We start from the raw sequence: 16,928 nt of genomic DNA, 5'->3' as shown, positions 1-16,928 counted from the left end.
TCTAGCTTTTCACCCTCTGTGGCAAAGGACAGGAGTGAATGAGTAGCAGAGTCTGACAAACTCTCACAGCAGTGATCTCACCAGAAAGTGGGGTGGGGGTTGAGGGAGGGAGGGGATGGAGAAATGTACAGACCTGCTGACTGGGTTTTATCTGTTGGTTGATGAACAAAAGCTAGGTGGAGTGCACTGACCCCCCTTCACAGAAAGTTTTTTTTAAATAAAAATATAAGCAATGGAACTCATAAAAATAGGAAGACTGATGGACTCTCCAGTTGGATGGTCAATCAGTCAATTGTATTTATTGAGCACTTACTGTGTGCAGAGCAATCAATCGTATTTATTGAGCGCTTACTGTGTGCAGAACACTGTACTAAGCGCTTGGGAAGTACAAGTTGGCAACATATAGAGACAGTCCCTACCCAACAGTGGGCTCACAGTCTAGAAGACTAAGCACTTGGGAGAATACCAATACGTGTGGCAATTAGGACATGAGTTGCTCCTCTGAACAGTGGATTCAAGGGATTGGGATAGCAGGAGGCAGACTTGAAAATAATTACCGGGGACACAAACAGCAAATACATCAGTGTAGTCAGGAATGGAGGATCATCTGTGCATATGCCTTTTCAGTCAGATCTGCGTGCAAAGACAGGATCCCACTATCAATAGCATCACCTTTGAATTCAAGGGGCAATTCCCAATATAAAAATCAGGTGTTGCTCTATAATCCATCTATATACATTCTGACTGGCTCCTCGAAAAGACCCTTGGCTGAAAGGCCGAGATGCTGAATGGCCAAGAACTGGAACATCCTTATTATCAGCTGCGGTTTGTGCCCCAGAAGAGCGAGGCTGTGGTGAAAAGTCAAATCCCCGCCAATTCCCTGTTCTTCATTCCTAGCTGCAGAGGTCCCTGCCCCACACCAGTGACACCACAGAACCAAAAGCTCCCATCCATCAATCGTATTTATTGAGCATTTTCTGGGTGCACAGCACTCTACTAATCACTTGGGAGAATACAATACCACAAAGTTGATGGGCACGTCCCCTGCCCACAACAAGTTTAGGGTAGGTAAAAGGCCTTAAGCTCCATGGAACAAAGGCATTATCAATTCATCAGAATTCTTTGAAAGGGTTCACTAACTACAAAACCATGATCAAAAATGTACTGGAAAATTTTGGAAGGATCCATTACCAATCTATTGTCCTTAACGACCTCAGACCTAATAAATCATTTTTTGTAGCTCTTTACTAAGAGGATGTCCTATGTATAGTCATATTAGTAGCTGTTACGCATAAGGCTACAGAATCTGTAGATCTATTTAATGATGGCATTTATTAAGCACTTACTATGTGCAAAGCACTGTTCTAAGCGCTGGAGAGGTTATAAGGTGATCAGGTTGTCCCACGGGGGGCTCACAGTCTTCATCCCCATTTTACAGATGAGGGAACTGAGGCCCAGAGAAGTTAAGTGACTTGCCCAAAGTCACACAGCTGACAAGTGGCGGAGCCAGGATTTGAACCCATGACCTCTGACTCCAAAGTCTGGGCTCTTTCCACTGAGCCACGCTGCTTCTCTATTTGCCAGCTTAATGTGCTTAACTCATTGAGAGTCACTACCCAAGTGCCTGTTCAAAACTTTGCAACTGCTAACAGAAACAAAGAGCCATTTTTGCTTTGGAACTTAAAGGATGGCCTAAGCCTGGGCATCAGAGGACCTGGGTTCTAATCCCAGCTCTGCCAACTGCCCGCCATGTTACCTTGGGGAAGTTACTTCACTTCTCTGTGGCTCAGTTTCCCAATCTGTTAAATAGGAATCAATACCTGTTCTCCCTCCTACTTGAACTGTGAGCCCCATGTGGGACCTGATTATCTTGAATCTACCCCAGTGCTTTGGCAACAGAGTAAGTGCTTAAATACCAACTTATTATTAGGATGAAAGCTCCTTGTGGGTAGGGAATGAGTCTACCAATTCTACTACATTGGACTCTTCCAAGTGCTTAGTACAGTGTTCTGCACCCAATAGGTGCTACGTAGATACCTCAGATTGATATTAGTCTAGGGGTGATAACTTTGGGCCTTATACAAAAAGGACCATCTTCTGGAAGTATCCTCAGAGAGAAAAGATGGACGGCTTGGGTTTGCAGGGTGGATGGGGTCGGGGGGGGGGGGTCACACTCAGCAATCTCTTCAACTAGAGACTGTAGAGAATAATACATTGGTTATTAGAGCCGCCCCTTCACTGACGGGGGAAGGAATGTTGAGATGAAAGCCGAATGGTGCAGACTCAAGGAAAGAACCACTCTAGCAGTGATTGCCAATGACTTTGAAGCCTCTCAGCTTCTCTGTGCTTTTTTTATGGAATTTATTAAGTGCTTATTATGTGCCAGGCACTGTACCAAGCACTGGGGTAGATACAAGTTAATCGGGTTGGACACAGTCCCTGTCCCATATTGGGAGGGAGATCACACTTTTAATCCCCATTTTACAAATCAGATAATTGAGGCCCAGGAAAGTGAAGTGACTTGCCCAAGGTCACATAGCAGACAACTGGCAGAGTCGGGGTTAGAACCCAGGTCTTTCTGGCTCCCAGGCCTATGCTCTACTTGGCAATCTGGCTTTAACTCTTTTATAAAATAAGCATGACAGTAGCTACTCCACTAAGAGTTAAAGTGCTTAGAGAACCACCACTTCAGGAGCAATAGGTAAATCCAAAGACCCATGAATTTTTGACCACTTGATCCTATTTGCCACTAATCTCAGAGTGTTTAACCGCTGTAAAGATTACAGCAAAGTGCTTAAGTACATATCTGTAATTTACTTATATTAACATCTGTCTCTTTCTAGAATATAAACTCGGTAAAGGCAGGGAATGTGTCTACCAACTCTGCTATATTGTACTCTCCAAACTACTTAGTCCAGTGCTCTGCACACAGTAGGCACTCAAATATGCCAGACTGATTGCCTGATTACAGGATGGCTGCCGCTCTGCCCTGAGAGTTCAAGAACCCACTATCTGCAAACCCACCAATACAATCATAGACTTCCACTCTGCCACACCTAGAGTTGCAAATGCAATCTTCCAAAACCCCGCTTAGTCCTCCTCCTCTCACCTTCTTCTTGTGGGAGGACAGAGCTTGAAAACCACAAGTGCAGGCCAGAGCTGCTAGGGTACCCAGGCTACCTCCCAAACACTGAAATCAAGGCCAGGAAGCGGCAGTGGCGAGGTTTGCCAACCTGCAAAATTTGCCCTCACAGAGCCCGGACTAATTGCCCTATAGGAGAACCCGCTGTCAGCACAAACCTCTTAAAGAGACCCTGGCTCCTCCGGATGAGTGCTGAAGCCAAAAGTCTTATAGTCCCTGGACCTGATCCATCTAGCATTCCGATGTAATCATATGTTTCTTCCTCCCAAATACCTGAACATGGATTACAGTTAGTCATCAGGTAGACAGAGTGAGCTCAATTAACAGGTAAACACCATCTGATGTACCAACTGGAGCCTAGTCCCATCTTCGACTAAAACAGTCACATCCAATTACCTTTCCCTTGGGCCCAGTGGCATTACCTCACACTGCTACTACATATTTGGGGCCCATTCCCCAAATAACTGTAAATCCCATTAGATTTTAAATTCCTTGAGAGCAGGGATCATATTTACCAACTCACAGTGGATACAGCATGGGCCTGAGTCAGGAGGTCGTGGACTCTAATCCCAGCTCTGCTACTTGTCTGCTGTGTGACCTTGGCAAGTCACTTCATTTCCCTGTGCCTCAGTTACCTCATCTGTAAGATGGGGAAAGACTGTGAGCCCCACATGCGACAGGGATTGGGTCCAACCCCATTTGCTTGTATCCATCCCAGCTCTTAGTACAGTTCCTTGCACATAGAGAGCACTTAGGTGCCATTATTATTATTATTATTATTATTAATCAAGAGTATTTATTGCATGCCTACTATGTGCAAAGCACTATACTAAGCACTTGGGAGAGTACACTACAGCAGAACTATTAGAGACCGTCTCTGCCCATAATGAGCTTACAGTCTAGAAGGGGAGACACGTTGATATAAATATTTTAGAACTTATATAATATAAAGATGCATAAGTGTTGTGGTGTTAGGGAAAATATTCAATGCCAACAGGTCACAGATTCAAGTGCATAAACGATAGAAGGGAGAGGGAGCAGAGGAAAAGAGGGCTTAGTTGGGCAAGGCCTCTTGGAGGAAATATGCCCTTAATGCTTTGAAGCAGCATGGCTCAGTGGAAAGAGCACGGGCTCTGGAGTCAAAGGTCATGGGTTCAAATCCCGGCTCCGCCACGTCAGCTGTGTGACTTTGGGCAAGTCATTTCACTTCTCTGTGCCTCAGTTACCTCATCTGTAAAATGGGGATTAAGACCGTGAGCCCCCCATGGGACAACCTGATCACCTTGTAACCTCCCCAGCGCTTAGAACAGTGCTTTGCACATAGTAAGCACTTAATAAATGCCATCATTATCATTACTATTATTATTTGAATGCTGGTTGGAGAGTGGTGGTCTGGCATATATGGAGGAGGAGGACATGGGAAAAGGGTCAGCGATCAGATCAGGGCTGATGCTAGAGGAGCGGAGTGTACTCTCCCAAGCATTTAGGACCGTGCTCTGCACACAGTAAAGCATTCAATAAATACCACTGACTGATTGAATCCCCAAAATGTTTTCTGATGTGAAAGATGAAACATCTGGGACATTTACTTTCTAATGATCCAAGACTGGCCCTGGCAGCCTTGTTACTATGAGTGTGAGCTGGACTGAGGTTGGGACTCTCCTTCAATGCTGCCCTATATGAGCACTGAGTGAGCTTGAACAAGCCCCTCAAAGCTCCTTGTCTCTTCCCTCTCTGAAAGACACAAATACCACGACCAATTTTTCTTAAAGGGCCATTGTGGTGACTTACCAACATAACAGGCCACTGAGGCAATGGGTAGCCTATAAAAATACAAAATAGAGTAGGAAAAAAAAAAAAGAGACACCCACAATCCCCCTCTTTCCTCCAGAGCCCAAAAACTCCTACCCACCCCCCTGCCCCACCTCAACTCCACCACGGGTCTCTTAGCAAGGGGATGGGGGTGGGGGTGAGGAGAAAACTATAAGAAGCACGCTTTCGTCTTGTATTTACCCCTCGGATGCAAAAAATGCCTATAAAACCATCAGTAAAAGAGTCAGCTGCCAGACTTCCGAATCTTGACCTGCCGAGACAGCTAGCAATCATTTTCCAGCAGATCCCTTTTTAACTGCACATCCTCCTTGCTTAGCTGACTTGACCTCCAATAAGAACCATGTAAATGCAGGCCCTGCTTGTAACCCAAGATGAGGACTGACTGACACATTACCTCCTTGTATGTTTTCCTGGGCACACCCCCTCCCTACAATAAAACGAACACTCGATACGACAAATTCCCTCTAGAAAAAAAAAAATCACCACATAAACGTTTCGAGGGGAAGAATAGGGGTGCAGAAGAGGTTGGCAAAAATCACCTCAGCAGCACTGGGGATTTTGAGGGCGGGTGTCATACCATTCATTCATTCAATCATATTTATTGAGCGCTTACTGTGTGCAGAGCACTGTACAAAGCACTTGGGAAGTACAAGTCGGCAACATATAGAGAAAGTCCCTACCCAATTACGGGCTCACAGTCTAGAAGGGGGAGACACACAACAAAACAAAACATGTGCCATACCAGTGCCATCTTGAGAAGGAATTGCCACTTCTCCAAACTGTAGAAAGTGTTTTCTCTTCCTAAAGTAATACCTGCAGCGATGTTAGCCCTAAGAATTGCAACGTAGTTTAGATGACTTTTTAGGTTTTCACAATGGCCATTAGAATAGGGAAACAAGCAATTTCAAATTTTTAATTTGGCAGGTTGTGCTAACGGTGTCCTCTCTGAGCAGGAATTATTACACACAGGCCTTATTATGCAACCAGAGAACCTTAGAGGAATGAAGATGAAAGGAAAAAAAAAGACTTCCAACAAGCTGAAAAGTTAGCTCTCCTCCTTTACATCAAAGTGGGAGCTTTCCCTGCTTTCTCCCCCTTCTAGACTGTGAGACCATTGTTGGGTAGGGACCGTCTCTATATGTTGCCAACTTGTACTTCCCAAGCCCTTAGTACAGTGCTCTGCACACAGTAAGCGCTCAATAAATACGATTAAATGAATGAATGAATATTATAAAGGCCCAAGACGAGTTTTTCTAGCTACTGGAGATTACAGTTATCCTACCAAAAAGTCAATCCCTATCACTGTACGGAAATCCTTCATACTGGGGAGGGCCCACAGTATGTGACCTTAATAAAAGAGAGGATTGCACAAACCTCACCCTGAGGTAAACTAAAATCATGCCTGAGTAGTGATTACTGCCATATTCTGGAACCACACTTAATTACCATTGTGATGCATCATTAGTGTGGCAAGGCGCTACGTTAACTGCTTGGAAGAGCACATCGGAGTTGGGAGACATTATCCCTGCTCTCAAAGAGTTTATAGTCTATTGGAGGAGTTTACAGACCACAGCATGAGATTATGCTCCATCCAACAAGTAGTACTTCCTACTTTCTAATCCTAAATTCCTTCTGATACAGTTTAAATCTATTCTTCCTCTGGGTATGCTTGAAGTAGTTGGTGAACTTTTACTTCTGCAAGAAAGAAAGCAGCATGGTCTAGTGGATAGAGAACAGGGCTGGGAGTCACTTACTGTGCACAGAGCACTGTACTAAGCACTTGGGAGAGTTAGTAGGCATGTTCCCTGCCCACAAGGATCTTACAGATTCAAGAAAGCTGGATCCAACTTAAGTTCTTGCTGGCCATTTGCTCTTCAAATCACCATCTCTCTGTTTCCCCACCTAAAATACAGACCTACTGAACCTTTACCTAAACCCAACTTCTTACCCATAGATTTGTTCATATGAATGGGATAAGATCTAGCAAATACCTTTAACTCTTCTGAAGAAAAGCAGTGGAGCAATACAAAGCTTTGTCATGATCAGAAACAAGCAACCCACCACAAAACCACCACAAACCTCGAGATACCAGTTCTTCGGAACCCAAAAATAGGCTATTGTCTATTCATAAACTTTACGGAAAACACCTACTATGGGGAGGAAACCCTTAGTGATCACATGAGATCACCATGAAGCCTGAGAAAAGAAAAAGCTGGCTTTGTTGTCTGGGGAAAGTTGGAAGAGAAAAATGAGGTTGGTTTTCTGGCCCAACCGCAGCTTCTGTAAAATGGCGGAATCCATAGGAAACCTGACAACTTTGGGACTCTCCTTTTCTAAAATGATAAAATAAAGCTTACAGGCAACAGCTGAAACAGCTGTCATGGAACCTCAACACATGAAGTGAAATTCAAGGAAGGTCTTTTTATTTCAATCTATCAATGGTATTTACTGAGTGAGAGCTTACTGTGTGCAGAAGCACTTTTCTAAGCACTTGGGAGAGTACACCACAATAAAGTTGGTAGACATGAACCCTGCCCTCAAGGAGCTTACAAAGGTCAATCTACGTCCCACCGCCTTCCACCACAGATGACACAACTCAAGAAACTAGCAACTCCCCAAATGCATTTTTCCCCACCTTTCCCACAAAAGCAAAGTCAACACAGGTGAATCCAGATTCAATAATCATAACTATCTTGCAGACACAGCAGTCGTTCACTAAAGTGGTTACATCTTCATAAGCTCTTAAAGGAAAGTTTCTCTAAATCATTCTACATGGTCCTATTTTCTCTAGCCCATATATCTCACATAAAGCATTCAAAAGCAGCTGTAGCTTCTGAGCAAAACAGAAAAAGTTGGGAGCATCCTCATTTACTGAAAGAAGCAACCAAGCAAACACTGTGTGAATGAAAGACAAAGCAAGAGAGAACATGAAAGAGTGAGAGAGAGAGACAAATAATAATAATAATAACAGCATTTATTAAGCGTTTACTATGTGCAGAGCACTGTTCTAAGCACTGGGGAATTTACAAGGTGATCAGGTTGTCCCATGTGGGGCTCACAGTCTTAATCCCCATTTTACAGATGAGATAACTGAGGCCCAGAGAAGTGACTTGCCCAAAGTCACACAGCTGACAAGTGGTGGAGCTGGGATTTGAACCCATGACCTCTGACTCCAAAGCCCGGGATCTTTCCACTGAGCCACGCTGCTTCTCCATCCTGTCCTGTCTCCTGACAAAGACAGGAAGGGGAAGGAAAGAGAAATGCAGATTGCAGAGTACCAGAGATGAATTATGGTAAATGTTTGGTACCGTGACGTGCGATGCAATACTCAAGAATGGGGTTGTTGCCTAAACTTTAACGAAGTTAATCCTTCCAAAGGCTGACAAATTACCGCCCCTGGACGTTTTTTAAAAATGACATTCCTAATGCAATAATCCCATCTGCATTACAATGAGGAAGGGTGAAATGATTAGGTGCCTGAGATTTTTGCCCAGTGAATTAAGTCACCATACAAACTGGCTATATGCTGGTTTACAAATAAAAGTCTGGACGGAAATGAAATACCATTACTCTTCCACTTGCTTAGTTTTGAGGAAGGGTTCATTACTGTCCTGTCTCTAGTGGGAGTGCTTTCCCCAGCCCCTCTACGCTAACAGGAGCCTGCTGCAGGGCTTTTTTCCATTATTAATATTATTTCTAGTTGGTCCTTTGACTACTGAAATGTGAAACACTAAGTCACAATCACATCGGAAAAAAAATAAAGCACTGTCTTCAGCATACTTTTCTTTGAATATTCCTTTGGATTAGAGAAGGAAAGGTCACCAATAAAAGCCATTCCGTTATTGGTCTCTAACTCATTTTCAATTAGCAGAGTTTTACAATGGCCAACACATAAGCCTTAGTTAGGAAGAGAAGTAGCATGGCCTAATGGAAAGAGCACAGGGCTGGGGGTCGGAGGACCTGGATTCTAACCCCAGCTCCATCATCATTTGCCTGCTCTGTGAACTTGGGCAAGTCCCTTAACTTCTCTGTGCCAGTTACCTCATTTGTAAAATGAGGATAATATACCAGCTTTTTTTATGATATTTGTTAAGTGCTTACTATGTGCCAGGCACTACACTAAGTGCTGGGGTAGATACAAAGTTGGACACAGTCCATGTCCTCCTTAATTCCCATTTTACAGTTGAGGTAATTGAGGCACCGAGAAATGAAGTGATTTGACCAAGGTCACACAGCAGTCAAGTGGTGGAGGCCAGATTTAGAACCCAGGTCCTTCTGATTCCCAGGCCCGGGCTCTACCCACTAGGCCACACTGCTTTTCCATCCCTCAGACTGAGACAGGGACTGCATATGATCTGCTTATACTGAGTCAACCCCAGTGCTTAACATAAAGTAAGCACTTAAAAACTATTAGTAGCAGTAGTAGTAGCAGCAGAAGCAGCATTATTAATAAGTCAGAATGGCCAGGCCCCCATTTTACCAATGAGGAAATGGGTACAACCAGTCCAAGCTCCATGACAAGACCTGAATTTGGGCCTCTGATCTTCAGAGTCCAAACCAAGCATGGAAGTCACTGAGCCACGTTCTGCTTCAGGTTTTTGAGGTGGCACAGGAGACCGGCTTCTGATTCTGTCCCAAATTTGCTTGAAGACCTAAAATTACTTCCTTAAGCACCCCATGACTTACTTTCCACAACGGTAGCACACAGGATGACAGTTTTGAACCAGCTTGACGACTACAAGTAAAAAGTATCTTCAAGGCTGTCTGGATTTATAAATTCAAATTCACTGAGTATTTTTTTTTTGTTTTGAAACCCAGCCACTCTCCTCCCACCATCAAGAGAAACACAGGCAATGGAACAACTTAGTACAGTACTGTACACCCTGTGGGCCTTCAATAAATACTTTGACTGAGCTGTGGTAATAAAAATAAATGAAACCAGTATTCCTCACTACTTGCCTAGTACAAAGTGTTACTCCCCCTGGGCAAGTAGCTATTTGCAAGGCAGAATCCAGAATATTATTAAAAATAGTTATTGTGTATTTTATTGAATTGTTTATACATTCCAGAAACTTAAAATAACAGTGAAATGGTCGTGTGTGTGTGTGTCTCTCTCTGCTGTATATTTATACAAAAGAGCCGTTTGATGCTACTCCAGCCAGATAGACAGCAGTGTGGTCTGCTACGGAACACAGCAGAATAGGAGTCAGAAAATGCAAATCCACCTTCTGTGGCATCATCTCACAATAAATCTGATTCTTCCCATTCTCCCAAGTCACCATCAGCCCATTAAGGAATCAGCTGAGAAGCAGTGTGGCTCAGTGGAAAAAGCCCAGGCTTGGGAGTCAGAGGTCATTGAGGAGCAGGCTTAAGACTCCTTGCAGCTCTGCTCACCCCTCTCTCCGGCCACAGCCTTTTCAACATTCTGAAAGTTGAGACCACAAACTGCAGGTTTTGAGTCCTTCCCAGGCTGAAGCAGGGACCAAGGGAAATATCGCCAAATTCCGCCCTTTCCTCTCCATCCAAACCACTACCTTGCTGGTTCAATCTCTCATAATAATAATGATGGCATTTGTTAAGTGCTTACTATATGTCAAACACTGTTCCAAGTGCTGGGGTAGAGATACAAGGTAATCAGGTTGTCCCACATGGGGCTCACAGTCTTAATCCCCATTTTACAGATGAGGTAACAGGCACAGAGAAGTTAACTGGCTTGCCCAAGGCCACACAGCAGACGAGGCGTGGAGTCAGGATTAGAACCCAAGTCCTCCGACTCCCAAACCCATGCTCTTTCCACTAAGTCATACTGCAATGGGGTTGCTTTACAGAGATCATGAAAGGAACATGAACAATGAGACTAATTTTCCCAATTTAAACTTCGGATTTCATGTGGTCAAATCCAAGGTTGACTCATTTGGGAGTCACACAGCATAACTGAACCTTTCATAACACCCTGCAGGTATTGAGACTATTTTCCCTCTTTTACAAATAGAATGAGGGGAGGCTCAGAGAAGGAAAATGAATTTGCCCAAGGTCATTGGGCAAGTAAGAGGTAAAGATAGGGCTAAAACTGAAATCTGCATCTCGTGCAGTCAGAATCTGCCAACCTGCCTCATTTTTGACTGAACTTTCTCTACCTTCCCTAAGAGTGGCTGAGACTCCCTGCCTCTCTGAGTGGTGGCGGAGGAGAAGCAGCATGGCTTAGTGGAGAGAGTATGGGCCTGGGTGTCAGAAGAGCCTGGGTTCTAATCCTGGCTATGCCGCATGTCTGCTGTGTGACCCTGAGCAAGTCACTTCACTTCTCTGGGCCTCAGTGACCTCAATATAAAATGGGGATTAAGAGTGTGAGCCCCATGAGGGACAGGGACTGTGTCCAACCTGATTAACTTGTATCTACCCCAGAGCTCAGAATAGTGCTTGGCACATAGTATGCACTTAAGTACCACAGTAATAGTCACGTTGATGATGAGATGATGGAATGACCCCTCCTAAGTAACGGATGAGCCTCAGGTCCAACAATCTTCAGACTGATAAATTGATTATGGCACCGGTGATTTGTGCAGCACCTGCAAGGATCGTTCCCACTGCAGCTGGGGGGAGGATTGTAGCACATTCTCGCATATCTCCAGCATAGAGTCAATCAGTCAATTGTATCTTTTGGTTAGCACTTACTGTATGCAGAGCACTGTACTGAGCACTTGGGAGAGTACAATATAACAGTAAACAGGCACATTATCTGCCCACAATGAGCTTACAGTCTAGAGGACTGAGCAATTACCTAGCTGATTAATTTCGTACGATTATTCAGGCAAAAACGAGTCAACTTTGGGACCTGAGTTCACTCTGTGGAGACACCCCAGATGGCCATCTGTGTTATCGATTCGCTAGCAAGACAGCCACGCTGGTGCCCACGCTATTTGGCACTCTAGGTTCACATCGACACTCTGCCACAGTCAGTTTGGTCATGGGTGGGTTTTGTTTACAGAGCTCTTGCCTGCACTTCACAAACGCAACGTGGTCTAGTGGAAAGGGTATGGGCCTGGGTTCTAATCCCAGCTCCACCACTTGTCAGCTAGGTGGTCTTGGGTAAGTCGATTAACTTCTCTGTGCCTTGGTTTCCTCAACCGTAAAAAGGGAGTTTGATTCCTGTTGTCCCTCCCTCTTACTATGAGCCCCACGTAGGACAACCTATCTTGTCTCTACCCCAGGGCTGGGCACCTGGTAAGTGCTTAACAAACACCACAATTATTACTGTTATATGATGTACCCCTGTTCACTTGTTTCACCCAGCCAGGGGAGGGAAGGAGAGAGAAAAAAAAAAAAAACATGCAAGCCACTAACACAATCAACTCCTTTGCTTTGATTCTTGGTCCCGAAATATGGACTGGAAATCAATCATCATTTATGTCAGGAGACTCTTCCATCATCATTACTACCACCACCACCACAGGGCAAGATCTGCCAGCAAACTGCCCAATGTTCCACTTTACATGGGCTGTGCAACTCAGTTACCCAGGAGTTTTATTTCATTAAAAAAAGCAACCACACCACCTTTAATCTTCTGCTTCAGAACATAACACACTGAAAGCTACCATCCTCTCCAATGTCAATTTCAACTCTTTCAACCAAGCCACTTCTCAAACTACATCAATGTTCCTGTACACAGGGAACTTATCCTTTCTAGGCCAAAAGTCCAAAGAAGCACATATGCATCACTAGAAAAGCAAAGATTTGCTCTTAAAGTCACCTCTGGAAGCACGTATTTGGCTTGTGCCCAATTCTAGAAAGCAAAGATTTGAACTTAAGGTCATCTGGCTCTCTGCACATCAAGGAACATGGCAATTAACTAGCTAAAGCTGGGTGACCTTTGGCTGTAAACACCTGCCATTAATCTGAGTGTGTAACATCCAAATTTTTAAATCCTGAATGGTTTTTCCCAATGACATTCAAAAGGTATCTATGTACTCAAGGTTAAGAATCCACACCTCATTGCTAACAAAGAGCTAATCACCAGTGCCCTTGTTCTTGGTTGTGCGGTGCATATTTCTCTGGCCCAGGTGTCATGCTTCACTGTGAAGCTTCACATATAAAACAGACGCTACTTAGCAAACAAGTGTGGCGTTATGTTATATTCATGTGGGGGTTTAGTGACAGGGTGACTTCCCCAAGACAGGATTGTACACAAAGCACTGAGAAGTCTCAGCCAAAAGATACATACTTTAAGTTGATGTACCTCTGCTAATATAATGGGGCTCGGGGAACATTAATTTCAAAATAAACGTTTTCATCATTACTTGCATTTTTGATGTAAATAAAAATGGGCAAATATATTTAGCTGACTCAGGCTATATTGCTAATAAAATTCCCAAGCTCCTTTGAGAATAGCCAAAATCCTGTAAGTCAGATGAAATCATAAAACATGATGGGTGTGTTTTAGTTTCACAATTTGTTCCTTCTGGGGTTTGGGGGATTTTTTTTTATATTTTAGGAAAATATATTCTGATTTGTTACCTATGGGAACTCAAAAGAGTAATACTATCTGTATTCAGGGCCCTCTCCATACAAGGATTCTTTAAAATGTTCTAAAAGATATTGTGGCCAAGATCAAACAACCGTCCATCAGACAATGTTATGGCAGAGAACTTAACATCAGGATGAAATCTACTTCTGCCTACATTAAAGAGGTAGTCTTAGCTTTGGACCAATTTTAATCAAAGAGATTCAGAAGAAATTCTCTCCCCTTTCACTAAACAATCCAAAAGCTCAAGAAGTTAAAACAAAGTTCTGCTCACCCGAAAGATAAATCCTATTATCAGTTAATCCCTCAACAATATTTGAGAGCTTACTGTGGGCAGAACACTGCACTAAGCGCTAAAGAGAGTGCAATTCAACAGAGTGGTAGACAAGTGCCCACCTACCACAAGCTTGCAATCTAGAGAAGTCTATTACAAGAAGCTAATTTTCAAGTGAGCCTAAGTAAAGATTTTGCCAACTTTGAGGGTGGTGGCTTCTGTTGATGATGAGTTCAACCAGCACAATGTTGCCTGAAAGTTGATAGCAGGACACGAGGCAACCAATTTTGGTCGCTCCTGATCTCTGCCAGTCAGGATCACAACTGCTTCCATTCAAAGAGCCAATCGATTCGAAATTATGATATCCAACTGAATAAACCAAGCCAGAAAACCTCCACCACCATCCATCCTTTTCCTTGATACCCTTCTGCCCTAACCACTGATGAAAACTCTTTGGAGTGGAAGAGTAAATATCATCATTTGATAGTACTTGGGACCAACAATGCAAACAGTTTCATTGTACTACATTCTAGGAGTTCAGATCCCATTCACAACACTATCATGGTTGCTATGGAGGAGTCCAATGCTTCCAGTTCTGTGAGCATTCAATCAGGAGAAGAGCCAGTAGCCTTCTTTTATGGCTGAATCTTCAGAGGCAACATAATAAAAAGTTAAACAAACCAACACTGGTCATTTCAGCATCCAAGACTGTATACCAGTTTGCTAGGATTGTCTAAGTGAGGATTTCAATCTGATTAGCTTGTCTCTCCCTGAGAACACAGAACAGTGCCAGGCACTATTATAATAAGCACTAAAAAACCATTTAAAAAAAGAAAACAAGAGGAGAGGTGGGAGTGAGAGAGAAGGGAGAGGAGAGAGATAAGTCTGTCTAAATAGTCAATGGTATATACTGAGCACTTACTATGTGCAAAGCACTGTATTAAGTGCTTGGGAGAATAACAGTAACAATAAAGCAGACACATTCCCGGGCCACAATAAGTTTACAGTCTAGAGGAACAGGAAACGATTAACTTCAGTAGGCGAAGAGGTTCTGTGCTTCTGTAAGCTATTCTCCTCTTCATCCATCCACATCAAACCGCAAACCAGCCCTGCCACTTGTCTGCTGTGTGACCTTGGGCAACTCACTTCAATTATCTGGGCCTCAGTTCCCTCATCTGTAAAATGGGGATTAAGACTGTGAACCCCATGTGGGACATGGACTGATTAGCTTGTATCGATCCCAGTGCTTAGTACAGTGCCCTGCACATAGTAATCACTTGACAAATGCCATAATTTTTTGTTTTTTAATGATGCCGATGCCGCTATATAAGAGCAGTTTCATGGAGGCCTGGAGAGGCACCACACACGGACAGGGCCATGCAGACACATGGAACCCGGGCCTGGTAGAAGGCTCTGGGTTCGAATTCCAGCTCTGCAACTTGTCTGCTGGGTGCCCTTGGGCAAGTCACTTCACTGTGCCTCGGTTCCCTCATTTGTAAAAACGGGGATTAAGACGGTGAGCCCCATGTGGGACAGGGACTGGATCAACCTGATTAGCTTGCATCTACCCCAGCACCTAGAACCATACCCGGCACACGGATACCATCTCCCACTCCCTTCCGTATCACCCTGACTTGCTCCCTTTGTTCTTCCCCCATCCCCCCGCCCCACAGCACGAATGTACATATCTGCCATTTTATTCATTTATATTGATGCCTATCTCGTATTGCAATTCGTCTCCCCCCTCTAGACTGTGAGCTTGTTGTGGGCAAGGTTTGCCTCCCTTTATTGCTGTATTGTACTTTCCCAAGAGCTTCGTACAGTGCTCTAAACACAGTAAATGCTCAACAAATTCAACTGAATGAACAAATTAATATTAACTGGCTTTGGAAGGATGCTGCACCAGGGGGAGTGATCCCCTCCACCTCACTGCCTGAGGACAGGGCCCATGGAGGGACCACTGCCCCAGGTCACTGAGCTGCGAAGGCCCCTGTGAGCGGGTTGTTGGATGAATGGGTAGATGGGTGGGTGGGTGGGTGGATGGACGGGTGGATCATCATCATCATCATCAATCGTATTTATTGAGTGCTTACTATGTGCAGAGCACTGTACTAAGCGCTTGGGAAGTACAAATTGGCAACATATAGAGACAGTCCCTACCCAACAGTGGGCTCACAGTCTGGGTGAGTGGATGGATGGATGGGTAGATGGACAGATGGACGGGTGGACGGACGGGTGGATGGGTGAGTGGACGGATGGATGGGTAGATGGACAGGTGGATGGGTGAGTGGACAGGTGGATGGGTGAGTGGACGGATGGATGGGTAGATGGACGGATGGGTGGATGGGTGAGTGGACGGCTGGATGGGTGAGTGGATGGGTGAGTGGACAGGTGGATGGGTGAGTGGACGGATGGATGGGTGAGTGGACGGATGGATGGGTGAGTGGACGGATGGATGGGTGAGTGGACGGATGGATGGGTAGATGGACGGATGGATGGGTAGATGGACGGATGGATGGGTAGATGGACGGATGGATGGGTAGATGGACGGATGGATGGGTAGATGGACGGACGGGTGGATGGGTGAGTGGACGGGTGGATGGGTGAGTGGACGGGTGGATGGGTGAGTGGACGGGTGAGTGGACGGGTGGATGGGTGGGTGGGTGGACGGGCAGGTGGACGGGCGGGCCGGTGGGTGGACAGAGGGACGGATGGGTGAGTGGCCGGCCGGACAGATGGCCGGGTGGGTGGACGGACAGATGGGGGGCCACCTCTGGACGGGTGGGGCCCTTACCTTGGCGGAGAAGGTCCCCGGGAGCAGCAGCTTGAGCGCCTGCCTCTTGAGCTCGACGAGCCTGGCGTTGCAGTCGTCGCACCAGAGGCCGCGGTCGGAGCCCGGGGAGGAGCCGGCGCCGGAGCCGCTGCCGGAGCCCGAGCCCGAGCCCGGGGAGCCGGTGCCGAAGCCGGGGGAGCCGCCCAGCGAGCCCGGAGAGCTCGTGCCGATGCCCGGAGACGCGGGGCCCGGGGACCCGGGGAACGAGGGCGGGGACGAGGTGCCGGAGCCGGGCGACGGGGTCCCGGGAGACGGGGTCCCGGGAGAGGGGGTCCCGGAGGAGCCCAGGGCCGAGCCGGCCCCGTCGGGGGGGGGGCCGCCCGACGAC

The 16,928-nt window shown here is 45.5% G+C and overlaps 1 protein-coding gene across 1 annotated transcript in view; it reads right to left on the bottom strand.

Annotated features, from left to right (window-relative positions):
* The window catches only part of KIF26B (kinesin family member 26B), a 277,322-nt gene that overhangs the window by 255,889 nt on the left and 4,505 nt on the right, over positions 1–16,928 (bottom strand). Inside the window, 1 exon segment of the mRNA XM_038761100.1 lies at positions 16,562–16,927. Within this exon segment, the coding sequence (XP_038617028.1) occupies positions 16,562–16,927 (366 nt within the window).

The sequence above is a fragment of the Tachyglossus aculeatus genome, chromosome 19 (assembly GCF_015852505.1).
Source record: "Tachyglossus aculeatus isolate mTacAcu1 chromosome 19, mTacAcu1.pri, whole genome shotgun sequence".
NCBI classification, from domain to species: domain Eukaryota; kingdom Metazoa; phylum Chordata; class Mammalia; order Monotremata; family Tachyglossidae; genus Tachyglossus; species Tachyglossus aculeatus.
Note: the sequence above shows the minus strand (reverse complement) of the source record. Positions and strands in the feature narration are given on the sequence as shown.